Source organism: Pezoporus occidentalis, unplaced genomic scaffold (genome assembly GCF_034315485.1).
Source record: "Pezoporus occidentalis ecotype Australia unplaced genomic scaffold, CSIRO_AGI_Poc_V1 ctg209, whole genome shotgun sequence".
NCBI classification, from domain to species: Eukaryota; Metazoa; Chordata; class Aves; order Psittaciformes; family Psittacidae; genus Pezoporus; species Pezoporus occidentalis.
Genome location: NW_026913953.1, coordinates 729,606 through 742,929, shown reverse-complemented (window position 1 = coordinate 742,929; position 13,324 = coordinate 729,606). Strand labels below are relative to the sequence as shown.

Genomic DNA, 13,324 nt, shown 5'->3' with positions numbered 1-13,324 from the left:
TACCAATAAGAAAGCTTTTTAAAAATATGAATGTTTTAACTCTGCTACAGATGGCTCCTTTAGGAGCCATAGAGACCAGAGAAACCTTCCTTTTCAAACAAATGCTGTAGAAGGAGATTTATTTTTTTCACAATTAAGTGATACCATCTCCAACTGAGATGTCATGTGGGGTGGTAGGAAGGGGATTTTCCATTATCCAGGCAAGCATATGAAAACAGGAGGAGGAGGAGGAGGAAGAGTGTGTGGGTGTGAGTGCAAGAGATTGCACACATAGCATTTTATGGACACCTCACAACAGTGATTATCACCCAGACTAGAAGTAAAGGGGTTTGAAGCAAACCCCTTGGTCTTTCCTTGACCTATAGTATGTTCCAGGGTGCTACACAATGGACAGCGACTCTACTCAGCAGCATTGACACTCATTGGGGGAAGTTGATAAAAGCATCTGAACAAATGAAAGCATATTCAAAATAGGGTTTTTTTGGTTGGTTGATTGGTTGTTTTTTTGGGGGGCTGTTTTTGACCAGGTCTGCTCACAGGCAGTTAGAAAGGGATTAAAATAAAAAAAAAAACAAAAAAAAAAAAACCCCAACTAAATAAACGCAATCACACACACACACACACACACACGTATTTGTTAAATAACCACTGTTGCAGGGGCTTGTTTCACTTCCACTTGGATCACTAGATCCCCTCTTACCCCACAACTGCAGTGGACTGAATTTCTCCCAGGGGAAGCCATACAGCACTCCTTATTTCCTGGAGAAATGCCTTCAATTTGATGTTAGAATGTGTCATAATTCTGCAGAATTGGAGCCATAATACTTTGCCATAATATTTCAAACTGCCAAAGCTGAAGAGAAGGTACAGATGACAGGACTGGCTCTGTATCTTATTAAGCATCACAGTTAGGCCAGGATAACACTCCTAGGCCCAAGAAATCTGCCTTCGAAAGCAGTCACACATTACAGTAGAGAAAAAACCTCTTCTGTATTTCTAACGAAGATATAGTGCCTAATCTGACAAGGTCATGACAAAGCATGATTTCATTTTTGTCTCACCAAGTGCTTTAGGAATAAGTCCTTTTCAGCAACCTGAAACATGAACAAAATAGGTTTTATTAATACTGTTTTGATTTATTTACAAGAGGAAACCTGGGGAGGGAGCAGCCTGAAGAAAAGTGCAGCAAAGAACAGAGGTGGCCAAGAGGGTCTGTCGCCAGTAAGCAGCAGGACACAATGGGGCATGCCATATAGACTGTGTTCAGTGCACCATTTATTCATTAGATCTCCCCACATATTATTAACAATGCCCCCAGGAAGTCTCACTCCTGCAGTTGAAGAGGCCATGAGCTTTATATTGTAACCTGGGCAAGTGGGATCTACATCAAGTGTCTGTAGTATGGCTTACTCTGAGAAATCTATTCTACTGAGTACAATACAAATACTGTTTAACTAAAGCACTAGGCATTTAACTGGCGTACTCTTATGTTTCCTTCTTGCTTTTAATAGCTAACAAGGGCCCGTAAACACCAGGGAAGGGGAAGAGAATTGCAAACAAATTGAAATTCGTAGTCACATAGGTATAAATTAAAAAAGAAGTCAAAGTACAGGAGCACAGCGCTCCTCCATTGCAATCTACAGATACTGAGTATGTATCATTAGAAAGACTATGTACACATGATAATGGCAAAAGGGCTTAAAACAGAGCTGATCTTTTTCTTTTCATTTCAAGGCTATGACCCTGGACTGTGTAAAACCCACCATCTAGGTGATGAGGGCACCAGCAAAGAACTAAGCATGAAGGTTTCAAATGCAGAATGGAAAAGACTTGTACGATTACAATTTCCTGTATAAATACTTTTCTTGATTCTTTTTTTTTTTTTCCCCTTCATAAAACTAAGAGGTTATGCCACTAATTAAACACCAGCCTATTCAGTGGCTAAGTTACACATAGACTTTTCCTGTTATGCTGAGTGACACAAGCATCTTTCACTGCTGGGTGTTATGGGACAGCAGGTGTTACATTCCTAAAGTTAACAGAGGTTCAGGTTCATTTCAATTTCACACTACTGAAAAACTTCCATAACATTAAAAGTGTCATGCTAGTCTAAACCTGACAAAAGTTATATCATAATCCAAATCCCATTCATTAACTCAGTGAAAATATCTCTTCTGATTTATTTGGATTTTGTTTCGGGTAACAAGTTCATAATCCAGAAAACTCTTTGAAGACCCATGAATTCAATAGTGCCACAGACAGAGAAAGTAATTATTTATTACAATTGTAATCAGAAAAATTATGATCTCTGATAACATGTGATTAGTAGTAGCTCCCTAGTGCTCCAGTTTTTAAGAAAACACGGACATTAATGTCAATTTGAAAGTTCATAAAGAAGTAGTTAAAACAAAAATGGATTACAATTATGGGATATCCTTTAAGAGAGATGTAGCCATTTTCGAGAGAGACAGAAAATAACAGAAATTGTCAGAGATCTAGAAATAATAGAAAGATTGTCTAGGTAAGGGAATAATGAAAGGAAATATGGAAACAGCCTGCAAATATGCAGGAGGATGCCCCAAATGGCAAAGGGGCATCTCTTTTCCTTGTCCATGACATTAAGACAAACAGTAAAAGGGTATAAAATGCAATAAGGGAAATTAAGGTAAGGCATTAAAAAAACCTTCTATTGATAGAGCTCATGAATCACTAAATTGGGTATGGAATCTCCATCATGAGACGTTTTTAAGAAAAAGGACAAGCTTCCCTCAGATAATAACAGTTAATGTCACCAGAGCAGGAATATGGGCTATGTGTCTTCTCAGGATTCCTTCTAACTTTTTCTGCTGTGATTTTAAATTTAACTTTTTTATTTTAATAATATTTTATTTACTTTGTCATAAAAGAAAATAAAATGCAGTTTGCCCATTGAAAGATGGATTATTTGTATCGTAATTAACCTATAGATCCTTTGGGTCAAATTTAGAAACAAATTGCTAGTTTGGAAAAATTACTGAGTACTACCCCAGTATTCCAATTCAGATTTATTATGGGAATCAATCTTTTTAAAGATACCATTAAAAATAGCTATATACTGTACAGAACAATAAATAAGTTAATTGCTCAAATAAGATGTCATAGCCAAAACCTAGTGCCAGGAAATTTTCAAAATAGGATTTATCATTCTGAAGGATTATGTTTCAAGTGAAGGCTTGCATCGGTGTTTCTTTTTATAGATGAAATTCCTATTTAAACTATATATACAGACTTTCCCATCACTTCAATCTCAGCTCATGACAAACAGGTTTGGGCTTACCTTCTATGTAGAAGGGAATTTTGCTAGACATACGTAGACAAGAGGATATTTACATAACTACTTTCAGGACTCTATTTCTGCTACACTGAAGCAGCCATCTTTTCCATGGACAAAACTTGGTTGTGGGGAAGAGTTTTGAAAACATTCCCATAAACTGTTGCCTAAAGGTTTGTTGAGGGCTTTTCAGTGTTGTTTTCCCTCCTTACAACACATCTGCTTATACTATGAAATAGCAGTATTCAGATCTGGCATGCTCCTGAGATTTTTTTGACGTGAATGGAAAACACAAGTTGCAAAATACTTGAATTAACATTTCTTACGAGGAGACCACCCAGGTTTTACCTGAGAAGATTTGATTTAAACTGAATAATAGAATATAAAAAATACTACAACAATACACTATATGGTCAATCATATAATATGAGAATCAAAAAGTGTTCATAACAAATACACTACAAGCCACCTGCAGGCTACAAACAGTTCATTCACATTAAATAATGAAAAGCTGCAAATTACAAACACGTAAGTACATTTGTTTATGCATGATGCATTAACCTGGACATTGGCCAAAATCATAAAACATAGTTGGGAAAGTACTACTCTTCATTTTCACAGACTGTATGGTATCAAACAGGTTGCAAACCTAAGCTGATAATTCAGCTACAGAGCATTTCAGGGATCAAAGGGCATTATTGTGTTTCCACAAATGGAGAAGAAAAAGGAGGGGAAGGAATGTCAAAAAACCCTAAAAAAACAAGTACAAATAACAGGATACTAACTGCAATTCAATAAAAGTAATTTTGCAGCTAAGACAAAGTAATTACCACATTTCTGAGATTTGTAATACATAGCAGGAGCTGGGCACAAGGACAGTGCATACTTGTTATTGGCAGCATGTATGCTCTTTCAATACACATAGAATAGTATAAAGCTTGATCTGATGCAGTCAGCAAACTGCCTGTACATTACGTTGTTACAATGAGTCTAATTTCAAGGGCAGCTTAGAAACAGAAGTAAATAAAGAAGCTAAGGAAATAAGTAAAATAAGGAACTAAGTAGGACAACTAATATTTCACAGATAAAAGTAAGGAAAACCCAATGTGGCTGCTCAACAAGACCAGCTCTATTTCTGCAATATCATCTTCATCTCTGAAAAGCATCCTATCTGGCAGAGCTCAAGGGTTGAAAAGTGTCAACAACAGGAAACAATCAAGGGAGGGAGAAATTAAAATGCCTGTGACCATCAGCAGCTGTGGAGAGACTAATTGACAGGTAGTGTTTCTCTGCAAAGGGTTGCTGGGTAAGGGCTGGCAACTCCTGCTAATTTTGGAGGGTGGGTTTCTGACCTTTTTACATGACTGGGGACAAGCTGCTGTTGAAAACACTGATACTATGCAAAGACTCCTGAAATGAGTTCCTATAGCCATCCCCAGTCCTTAACTATGTGTCTTCAGTTCTGGAACACATTTCTGAACTTAAGGCATCAGGCAACCTGAGCCAAATGCAATAGGGCATCTGAAAGGCCCAAAGAAATATCCAGTCTCTTTTACTATGCAAACAAAAGATCAAAGAAAATCCTGCTATGCTGCTGTCAGCTTTTCTGTAGGAACTGAAATATATAGAAATTAAGTGTTCCAAAAAGTCTCTAAAGTTAAATTGCACTTGTTAGGCATCCGTAAGGATCTTCTCCAAAACTTGAGGTGAAATTGGCTTCTCCAGAACTAAACAGCCTGGTGAGTGTGTTGCGCCTTTTGCCACATTTCACACATTTAGGTGTTCCACAAAAACTGAATGCGTTTTTATTGTCTGTGGGCAGGAAGAGTTTAAGTTTCTTATTTCAATTGCTCCCAGGAGAGATTGAACCTTTCTAATCCAGAATACCAAATTTAACAACACTAAGCTTGGTTTGCAATTACCATTTAATCATAAAGGACTGCAGAAAAAAATTGAATCAGAGAAAAAAGGCTGAGGAAAAACATATGAATGAGACGAATGAAAAAGCACCTGGGCTTGTACTAAGTGAAATGACAGAAAGTGAATGACTGATCCAATAGAGAATTTGATATTGACCTTAGTGACAGCAAATCTTGACTTCTCTGCTGTTCAACTTAACCACTTTTTAGGGAAGCACTTCACTGGAAAAAAAGAATATTCAAAGGTTACAAAGTGACATTGATTTCTCTCAACTAATTCAGTCCGACTTGGAAATGACAAGTGCCAAAGGTGTTGAATGGACAAATGCAAAAGGAACACGAAGACTAATGCATTGAGCTACAATTGTTCCCCATGCCACAATGCACTTTTCAGGTTTATTGCTGGCCGAGATGAGGGATGTAAGCTGAAATTTGGAAATTACCCACCTATCAGTCATGCAGGTTTAGAACTTGGAAAAGGAAGTCACAGCAGGCAGAAGAAAATTACCTTAGGTCTTTTCAAATTCTAAGACAGTCTTAATGTAGGTTTCAAAGTGCTCTGAAAATCCCTCCTGACCCAGCAAACATGAATAGGTAGGATGTTTACAGACAGTGACTGCTGTCTGGAGATAAGACAAGCAATTTTTCCTCACCTTATATCTTGCCCTCCAAAACCTGTCGTCTCACAGTACTAGAAAGCTCTGAGCTCCAATATGCTTAAATTGCTCTATATTACTACATACTACTGCTGTTTGAGGTGGTTTGTAATAGTTACACTCCTGACAGTAAGGTATAAGGAAATAAATGATACATTTTGATGCAAGGCTATTTTGCTCGACTGGATGGATCAAAGAACTGGTAATAAATTTATCTTTTTTAGGCCACTGTGGTGCAAATCCAGTCCAGTTCAATAATGACCAGAAGTTATTGCTACCTGACAACAGAACTGAATCCATGTGAAATTGATCTGCAATTCTTAGCCCAACTCCTAATGACTTGGCCATGAAATTACCACCACTTCTGACAAACTGGCCCCCATGGAGCTTTCTTATCACTGGTGCCCAAGGACAACTGGGCTGGAACATTCCCTCTGCTTTTTATGTACCAGAGAGAGTCAGGTCATGTTTTTTATATAAAAAGCTTTCTTCATAATAAAAATAGTTACATGAAGACTGGAACTTTTTAAGGGAAATAGAAAATTCAAAACAAGAATTGATATTTTTATAGGAAGTATCAAGATGAGATATTTTTTATCTTAACATGTTGTCATGCTTTTGAATTTTATTTTTTGTGTTTTTTTTCTGTTGTTTTTTTTTTTTTTTTTTTAAGAAAAAGAAATTACATGTTACAATGTGTGTTTAAGATGACAGCTAGGACGGCATTCATTTACCTAACTTTAGATGCGTAGTGTAGGCGTCAGCCTCGGAGCTAGTCACCCCAGGTTTTCTTTATAGTCAATGGAGAGAAATAGGTACATTTTAAGTGTGATTCATCTCACCTATTTTAAATACCTGCTTTTAAATGAATAATTATCTTTAAATTACCGTCTCTCTCTACTGACTATGATATGAGACTATAGAGACTATCTTGAATGGAAGTGTATCAGAGACACCTACTACTGGTCAGACTACACATCAGACAAAGTAAAGAAGCACTGTGGATCCTGCTCTTCCCTCTGTATTTAATGTACCTCCATTCAGCTCCAGGGCTGTTCACATCACTCCTTCCTCTCTTTCATCTTGTACTTCCACAGATTCAAACCTTTTTCTTGCAGACCTTTTGTTGTGTTGGGCTGTCAGGTTCAGCCACACAACTGGGAATATAGCTCATTTCATTCATCAGAGCAAAGATTATTGATAAAAACAAATTTGCATTGATTGCCTCTGAGTCTAACACAGACTTTACCTCTCTAACAAAGCTGTGAAGGAGAATTTTGGACTTGCCAATAATTTCACAAAAATATTAGCTTGATTCTAACTCCATTACTCAGGCTAATCTCTCTTGGATTTCCTAGCATTTACATTGGAAATGGTTTATTCATTATAGATGGTGTGTAAACGTCGCTTTTGTAATTCAAGGGATGTGTTATGTAATTCAAGGGATGTGTTAGGTGGTTTGTGGTGACATTTTTCTAAACAATGTGGGCAGCACTGGAATGTCTGTCTCCAACTACTAATCTCTTGATGGATGCACAATATTTAGATTGAGAGCAAAAGCCTCTCAGGTGGTTTGCAGGCACAAGCAAATGTAGTTGCTGGAAAGGTCAGAAGTAAAATTGAGCTGTGCCTTTGCCTAGAAAGGAACCCTAGACTGGTGATGGGATTTCATGCTATTACTTTCTAGCAATCTTCAGTTGCCCCTCCCTTATCCCTTTCTTTCAGCTACGAGGACAAATGGAAATATAGGAAGCTGTGCAGTGGTCCAAAGTCAGACCAGGAATAGGCAGACATTTTAGGCATGTCTATAACACTGATTCACCTACAGCTTCACTCTAATGCATATCCTCTCTGCTTTGGTGGAACAGGTCTCCTAGGTGATGTCAAATTAACTATGCTTCTGATCCAGTACTCAAAACCAAACACTGCTACCATCACATTATTACTAGGCAAATCTACTTTAAAAGGCAACCTTAGCCCAGACTCCTAACACCTCATTGCTTTACAAATGGGCTACGTTCTCTTTCTTACACAGTCGAATAATTCAGTGAGTAGCAAAACAAGTAGGGTCTAAACATCCCAGCAGCCTCCTACCTCCATGTTTACCTCACTGAGCTCTAAAGAAACTATGTGGGTATGCAAGAGTTTGGTCATAAGCCATTTTGAGTTCTTTCACTCCTTCCCTTGTCCTGCAAATGCAATTGTCACACAAATTCATTAAGTGATATGAATATTTAAGTACAACTGCCAGCATTTTTTATGTTGCAGCTTATGTAACTTGACAATTACTTCCTTTCCAAAAATGGAGGTTACCATCAAGGCACTGACTGCATTTTATTCATTTCTGACATTCCCACACGCAACTTTTTCAGCTCTTTACTGTTCATTCAAGGAATGATCTTCACGCTGCACAGAGGGAATATTGGGTATGTGAAAGCTCACTTGGGAAAGATGCAGGTTTTATTCTAGCAATCAAATAAAAGTAGATCAGAGCCTCATAATGTGACAACAAGAAAATCCTGGAACACGAATGAAATTACCCATTAATCTATAAACTATTTATAAAGTACAGTTTGTCCTCTGGCTGGAAAAAAAGCTTTAATAAAATAGCTGCAGAAGAAGGTAGTACCGCAGAGGACTAAGAAAAGATAGCATAATTACATGAGAAATTTTTGCTAATCACACCCTTCTGGTCTTCAGTGCCAAGAGACAAATGCAGGGACTGTGGGAATGAACACCTTAGGCCCACTGGAGGAGAAGATCAGGTTCAAGATCATTTTAGGAACCTGAATGTGCACAAGTCCGTGGGACCTGGTGAAATCTATTCACAGGTCCTGGAGGAGCTGGCAAATGAAGTTGTTAAGCCACTGTCCGTCATATTTGAAAAGTCATGACAGTCAGGTGAAGTTCCTGATGACTGGGAAAAGGCTAACATAACCCCTATTTTCAAGAAGGGGAAAATGGATGACCCAGGGAACTAGAGACCAGTCAGTCTCACCTCTGTGCCTGGCAAAATCTTGGAAAGCATGATAAGGCACATGAAATCAACGAGGTGATTGGTGAAAGCCAACATGGCTTCACTAAGGCAATCATGCCTGACAGATACGGTGGTCTTATATGATGGGGCTACAGAACTCACAGAACTGGGTCTTAAGTATGTTGTTCTTTTTACAGCTAAATGTGTTTCATTCCTATAAACTATTATTTTTTTTTTCTCCTCTCACCCATTTTCTACTCACTTTTTTTTTTCTTAAAGACACACAGATTTGCTTAAATGCAGTTGTTCACTGCAAAACATTCTATCATAAGAAACATTTTGAAACAAATGGGAAATGTTCATTTTGTGTGAATTATAATTTTACTTCCAGAGGTTATTCATTCATTTACGAATCTGTTCTAGCCAGCTAATTTCAATTTCTTTCACAGTCATATACAATATAACTATTATCCAGAGTTAAATAAAATGACTTCATTGTGTTTTTTTTTTAATAAAAAAGAAAACACAGTCCTCTTCCTTCAGCTCCTATTATTTCTGGTATCTCTCTCCTGCTCAGTCTCACCATAAACAGGAGCTGAATGCCTTCTAAGCCAACACATCAGACACCTTTTCTGTGTGTGCATCACACTATGTCTTTGTACTGCATTTCATATTCACTACCTCAAAGTAATCACGTGTTCATGGGAAATTATACCTCACATCAGCTGAGGCTCTATAACAGGGAGACTGGTAATGTGCCACCAAGAGAGGCAGCACACCTCAGTGGGAGTCAACTAGAATTTGGAACCCCTGAGTTCTGTCACTAACTATGCAGTTTTAGGTACAGCATGCACGAGTTTCCACACCAGTGAATTGGAATGGCTGGTATTTTTTATTTCCTTCTTAAAGTATTTTGTGATCTTACAATTCAAAGTGCTAAACATAGCAAAAAAAAAAAAAGGTAATCCTACACATAATAATGGTATTTTTTGACAACTGTGAGTTTTACTGTATTTTTCTTTAACTAGATAAAAATTACATGTGGATAGAACTGGTTTAGGACATTTCAGACAATTAGGATGATCATCCGTAAAGAAATATTGGTATAGACTTAAAGTAAAGACAATGTCAATAGACTAAGAAGGCCAGGTACTATTAGAAATTAGGTAGTATGTTAAATTCTGACAACCCATAAAATGAATGTTTCTGAGTTTAAAAGACGGTCAATAGAGAAGTGTCAAAAAGGTCAATATTGGGACCAGTGTTTTTTAATGTGCTACTAAGCCAGCAAAAGCGGTAGACAGCAACTGACTGAAAACTGATAGAAGGTTATTTCAGTTAATAATAGCCGGCAGATGCCTGTGAAATTCCCCAGCTGTACTTAAAGTCACTGGAGATCTAGAACATGATGGCAGATTAAATTAATCTTGGATAAGCAGGAAATATTGTATATTGACACAATATAGAAATTCAAGTCACTGACAGTCTCTAGGTTCAGCAGCCAGCTACTCTAGCAGAGAAAGAAATGGAGGAGCCAGCACAAGCAATTCAGAAGCTAGGTGATGAGCACAGGCAAAATTATTTAGGTTAGATATAGCATGTGGTAGATGCCTCCTGTAAACTTGAGTAAAACCAGGGTGTTTGGTAACTTAAACTAAGGAAAGCGAATAACCAAGAATATTTTATTTTATATAATACAAAGTTCACTCAAGCATTTCAAGAAAACTGCTTTTTCACCTTTTAGAAATATAGAACAAGAATGATATGTAAAGTAAAGATTAGGAGATTAGGAGCCTTACTGGGTTAATAAATAATAATGATTGCTTATTCTGGAAGGGAGCTGCTTGAAATATTTGTAGGGAGAATTAGAGGGAATATTTAAAATTTTGAATGATTCAATGAAAAATATTTTCTTCTTAAAAAGTATTTTAAGAGGCGAAAAGAATGGGAAATGGATCAAAATATGAACATAAGCGCAGTGAAGGGAAGAACTGTGGAAATGCTGCTGAGGTTAAGGCAATTAATATGATTTGTTTTAAATAAGAACCAGACAATTTATTAACCGATAACTACCTTTGTAGCTAGGTAGTAATCAAATTCTACATTTCACACTGGCAGTTAAACGAAACAATTTACCATTTGATGAGCATCAGTAGGAAAAAAGCAGTTGGGGTACTTTCTGTTCATTCTGATTTTATTCCCTCCCTCAAGCATTGTAAACTCTGTTCTCAAGAATTTTGACAATTGACTATAAAAAGTCTTAGCAAAAAAATTCCTTGAGTCAATATGGAAATCTGAAAGGTCTCCCAGCTACTAATGGTCCCTGATATCCAGCCTATACATAGCTTGCCACAGCAACTGCTTGTCATACTCATTGAACTTGTCATCCTCCATTCAAGTCTTTACTTACCCTCTAGAGGGTTTGGTTCTCCTTTAATTCCGTTGAAGTGTTATGTTATTCCCCAGGTGGCTCACTGAAATTAATGGCACTCATCACAGAAAGTTATTCTTTTTATGTAAATAGGAGAGGCAAGGGTGAATCAGAAAAAATTGATCATGGCCTTTTTTGGTTTGGGAGGGTAAAAAAATTGCCCTCTTACCAAAATATGCAAAAATATGTCCACATCAGAAATACACTGGGGAATTTGCCTCTCTGTTGCTTTCTCCTTAGGACAGCTTCAGTTAAGTCATTCCTTTACTTGTATGGGAGAGCTGTAAAATAAAGTCAGTACTCGGCTCTAGGATTCCTGCTCAGGAGAGCATATACACCTAACAGTGAAACCAAAAACATCGTAAAGTTTGAGCTTCAGTATTTTTTGTGAATGGAAGTAGCCTGCTGAATCACAGCCTTATATTAAGCATTTAACCTATTGGCTGCCATTCTTATTAAACAAATGCAGACACATGCTTGTAGAGCAAGCTCCTTGAGTTATCTGGGGAAAAGCTGCAAAGACATTCTCTGTTTTACAGTAGGAGTTTTTCTTGACTTGTTTTGCTTTACTTCACTCCTCAAATAGAAAGAGAAGGAAAAAGAAGATAATTTTATTTTTTTTTCCTCAGGTTGACTGGGCTTCAGAGAATGTCAGGTCTACTCTCTCTTGATTTCCTTAGGATTGCCCTTTTAGAGCAAGAAAAGAAGGAAAAAAAGAAAAAAAAAAGACACTCTAAAGCAAGGTGACTTTTCCTTGCAAGCTTTGATATGTTAAGATTCTATGGTAACATTTTCCTCTCTTTTCCTTTGCTTGACTCTCTTTCAGTGTCTGCTTTTCCCCACAGAGACACATGCTTGTTACCTTAAAATTAATGAATCACAGACATGTATCTCACTAATGAAGACTGCTGTGTGTTTGGGTCAGCTGGAATCCTCTTAGCATGTACAGGACACACTTGCTTTATTGTTTTTCTGTGGAAAACTTGAGAAAAAAAAAATATGTCAAAATCATCGTAATATATTGAACCAGGGTAATGGGACAACACTGGGTGTGAACTTCAGGTTACGAAGGGAAGTGTGAGAATGAAATACATGTTGGGTTTTTTCCTGTTACTAGAATTAAATGCATTTTATTTGTTGGGTTGTTGTTTTGGGTTTGCAGTGTTTTTTTTTTTCTTTAGATTAGCTGTGTTCTTGCTAATTTATAAATAATGAAGTTTATGATGTATCTAAATGATCTGCCAATTCACACAGATTTCCGTGAGCCACGCATATACAGATAGCTTTCCCAAATTCTTACTTTGTGATTTTCCAGACAAATGTTGTATTCTGTTTCAGAATGAATTGAAAGTTTTCTCCAAGCAGAAACTGAGATAGATGGACAAACAGAAACATTGACAGACAGGTAAACAACTAGAGCTTTACAGGTAGGATGAAAATTCCTAATTTATTCTCAATAATATGCAAGTATCTCAAGACTAAATCTAATCACTAGTTTTGCTGTGTAACTCTCTTCTGTTTAATTAAACACAAGTAAGTGTACACAAAGAAAATAATGAAGTATTTTAGAAGTAAAAAACTGTGCAATTAGAGCTAAAGAGCTGAAACTACTGCAGACAAATACAGATTTCAAGTGAGCTTGAGATAAATCTCTAACATCTTTGACCTTCCCATCTTTCTGTAGAGTATCTGGCAATGGTGTTATGCAATTGCATGTACAGTGCTTTAGATAATTTACTGTCAGTTTGTACAGTCTTTTGTAATAAAAAATGCAGCCTTCAAAAGCAGGGTCTATTGTGTTGGATAGGTAAATGCCTAAGAGAAAAATGGGAGATTACACACATGACAGGAAAGTAAACCAGTTTTGCATTTGCCTGTCACATCTGTCATCCAAAAAAATAAGATCATCACAACAAAATCTTTTAAGGTCTTCTAAATTTTTACAGTGTGAAATTCTTAGCAGAGTTCATAAAATCTCAGAATCATAGAATGGTCTGGGTTAGAAGGGACATAAAAATTCATCTAGATACA

The 13,324-nt window shown here is 37.0% G+C and overlaps 1 protein-coding gene across 1 annotated transcript in view; it reads left to right on the top strand.

Annotated features, from left to right (window-relative positions):
• Positions 1-13,140, top strand: part of LRFN2 (leucine rich repeat and fibronectin type III domain containing 2) — a 218,012-nt gene extending 204,872 nt beyond the window's left edge. The window contains exon 3 of the mRNA XM_062619077.1: positions 12,632-13,140. Coding sequence (XP_062475061.1) covers positions 12,632-12,641 — 10 coding nt within the window. The 3' untranslated portion in view covers positions 12,642-13,140. The remainder of the gene's footprint in view (positions 1-12,631) is intronic.
• Positions 13,141-13,324: the final 184 nt, after the last annotated feature.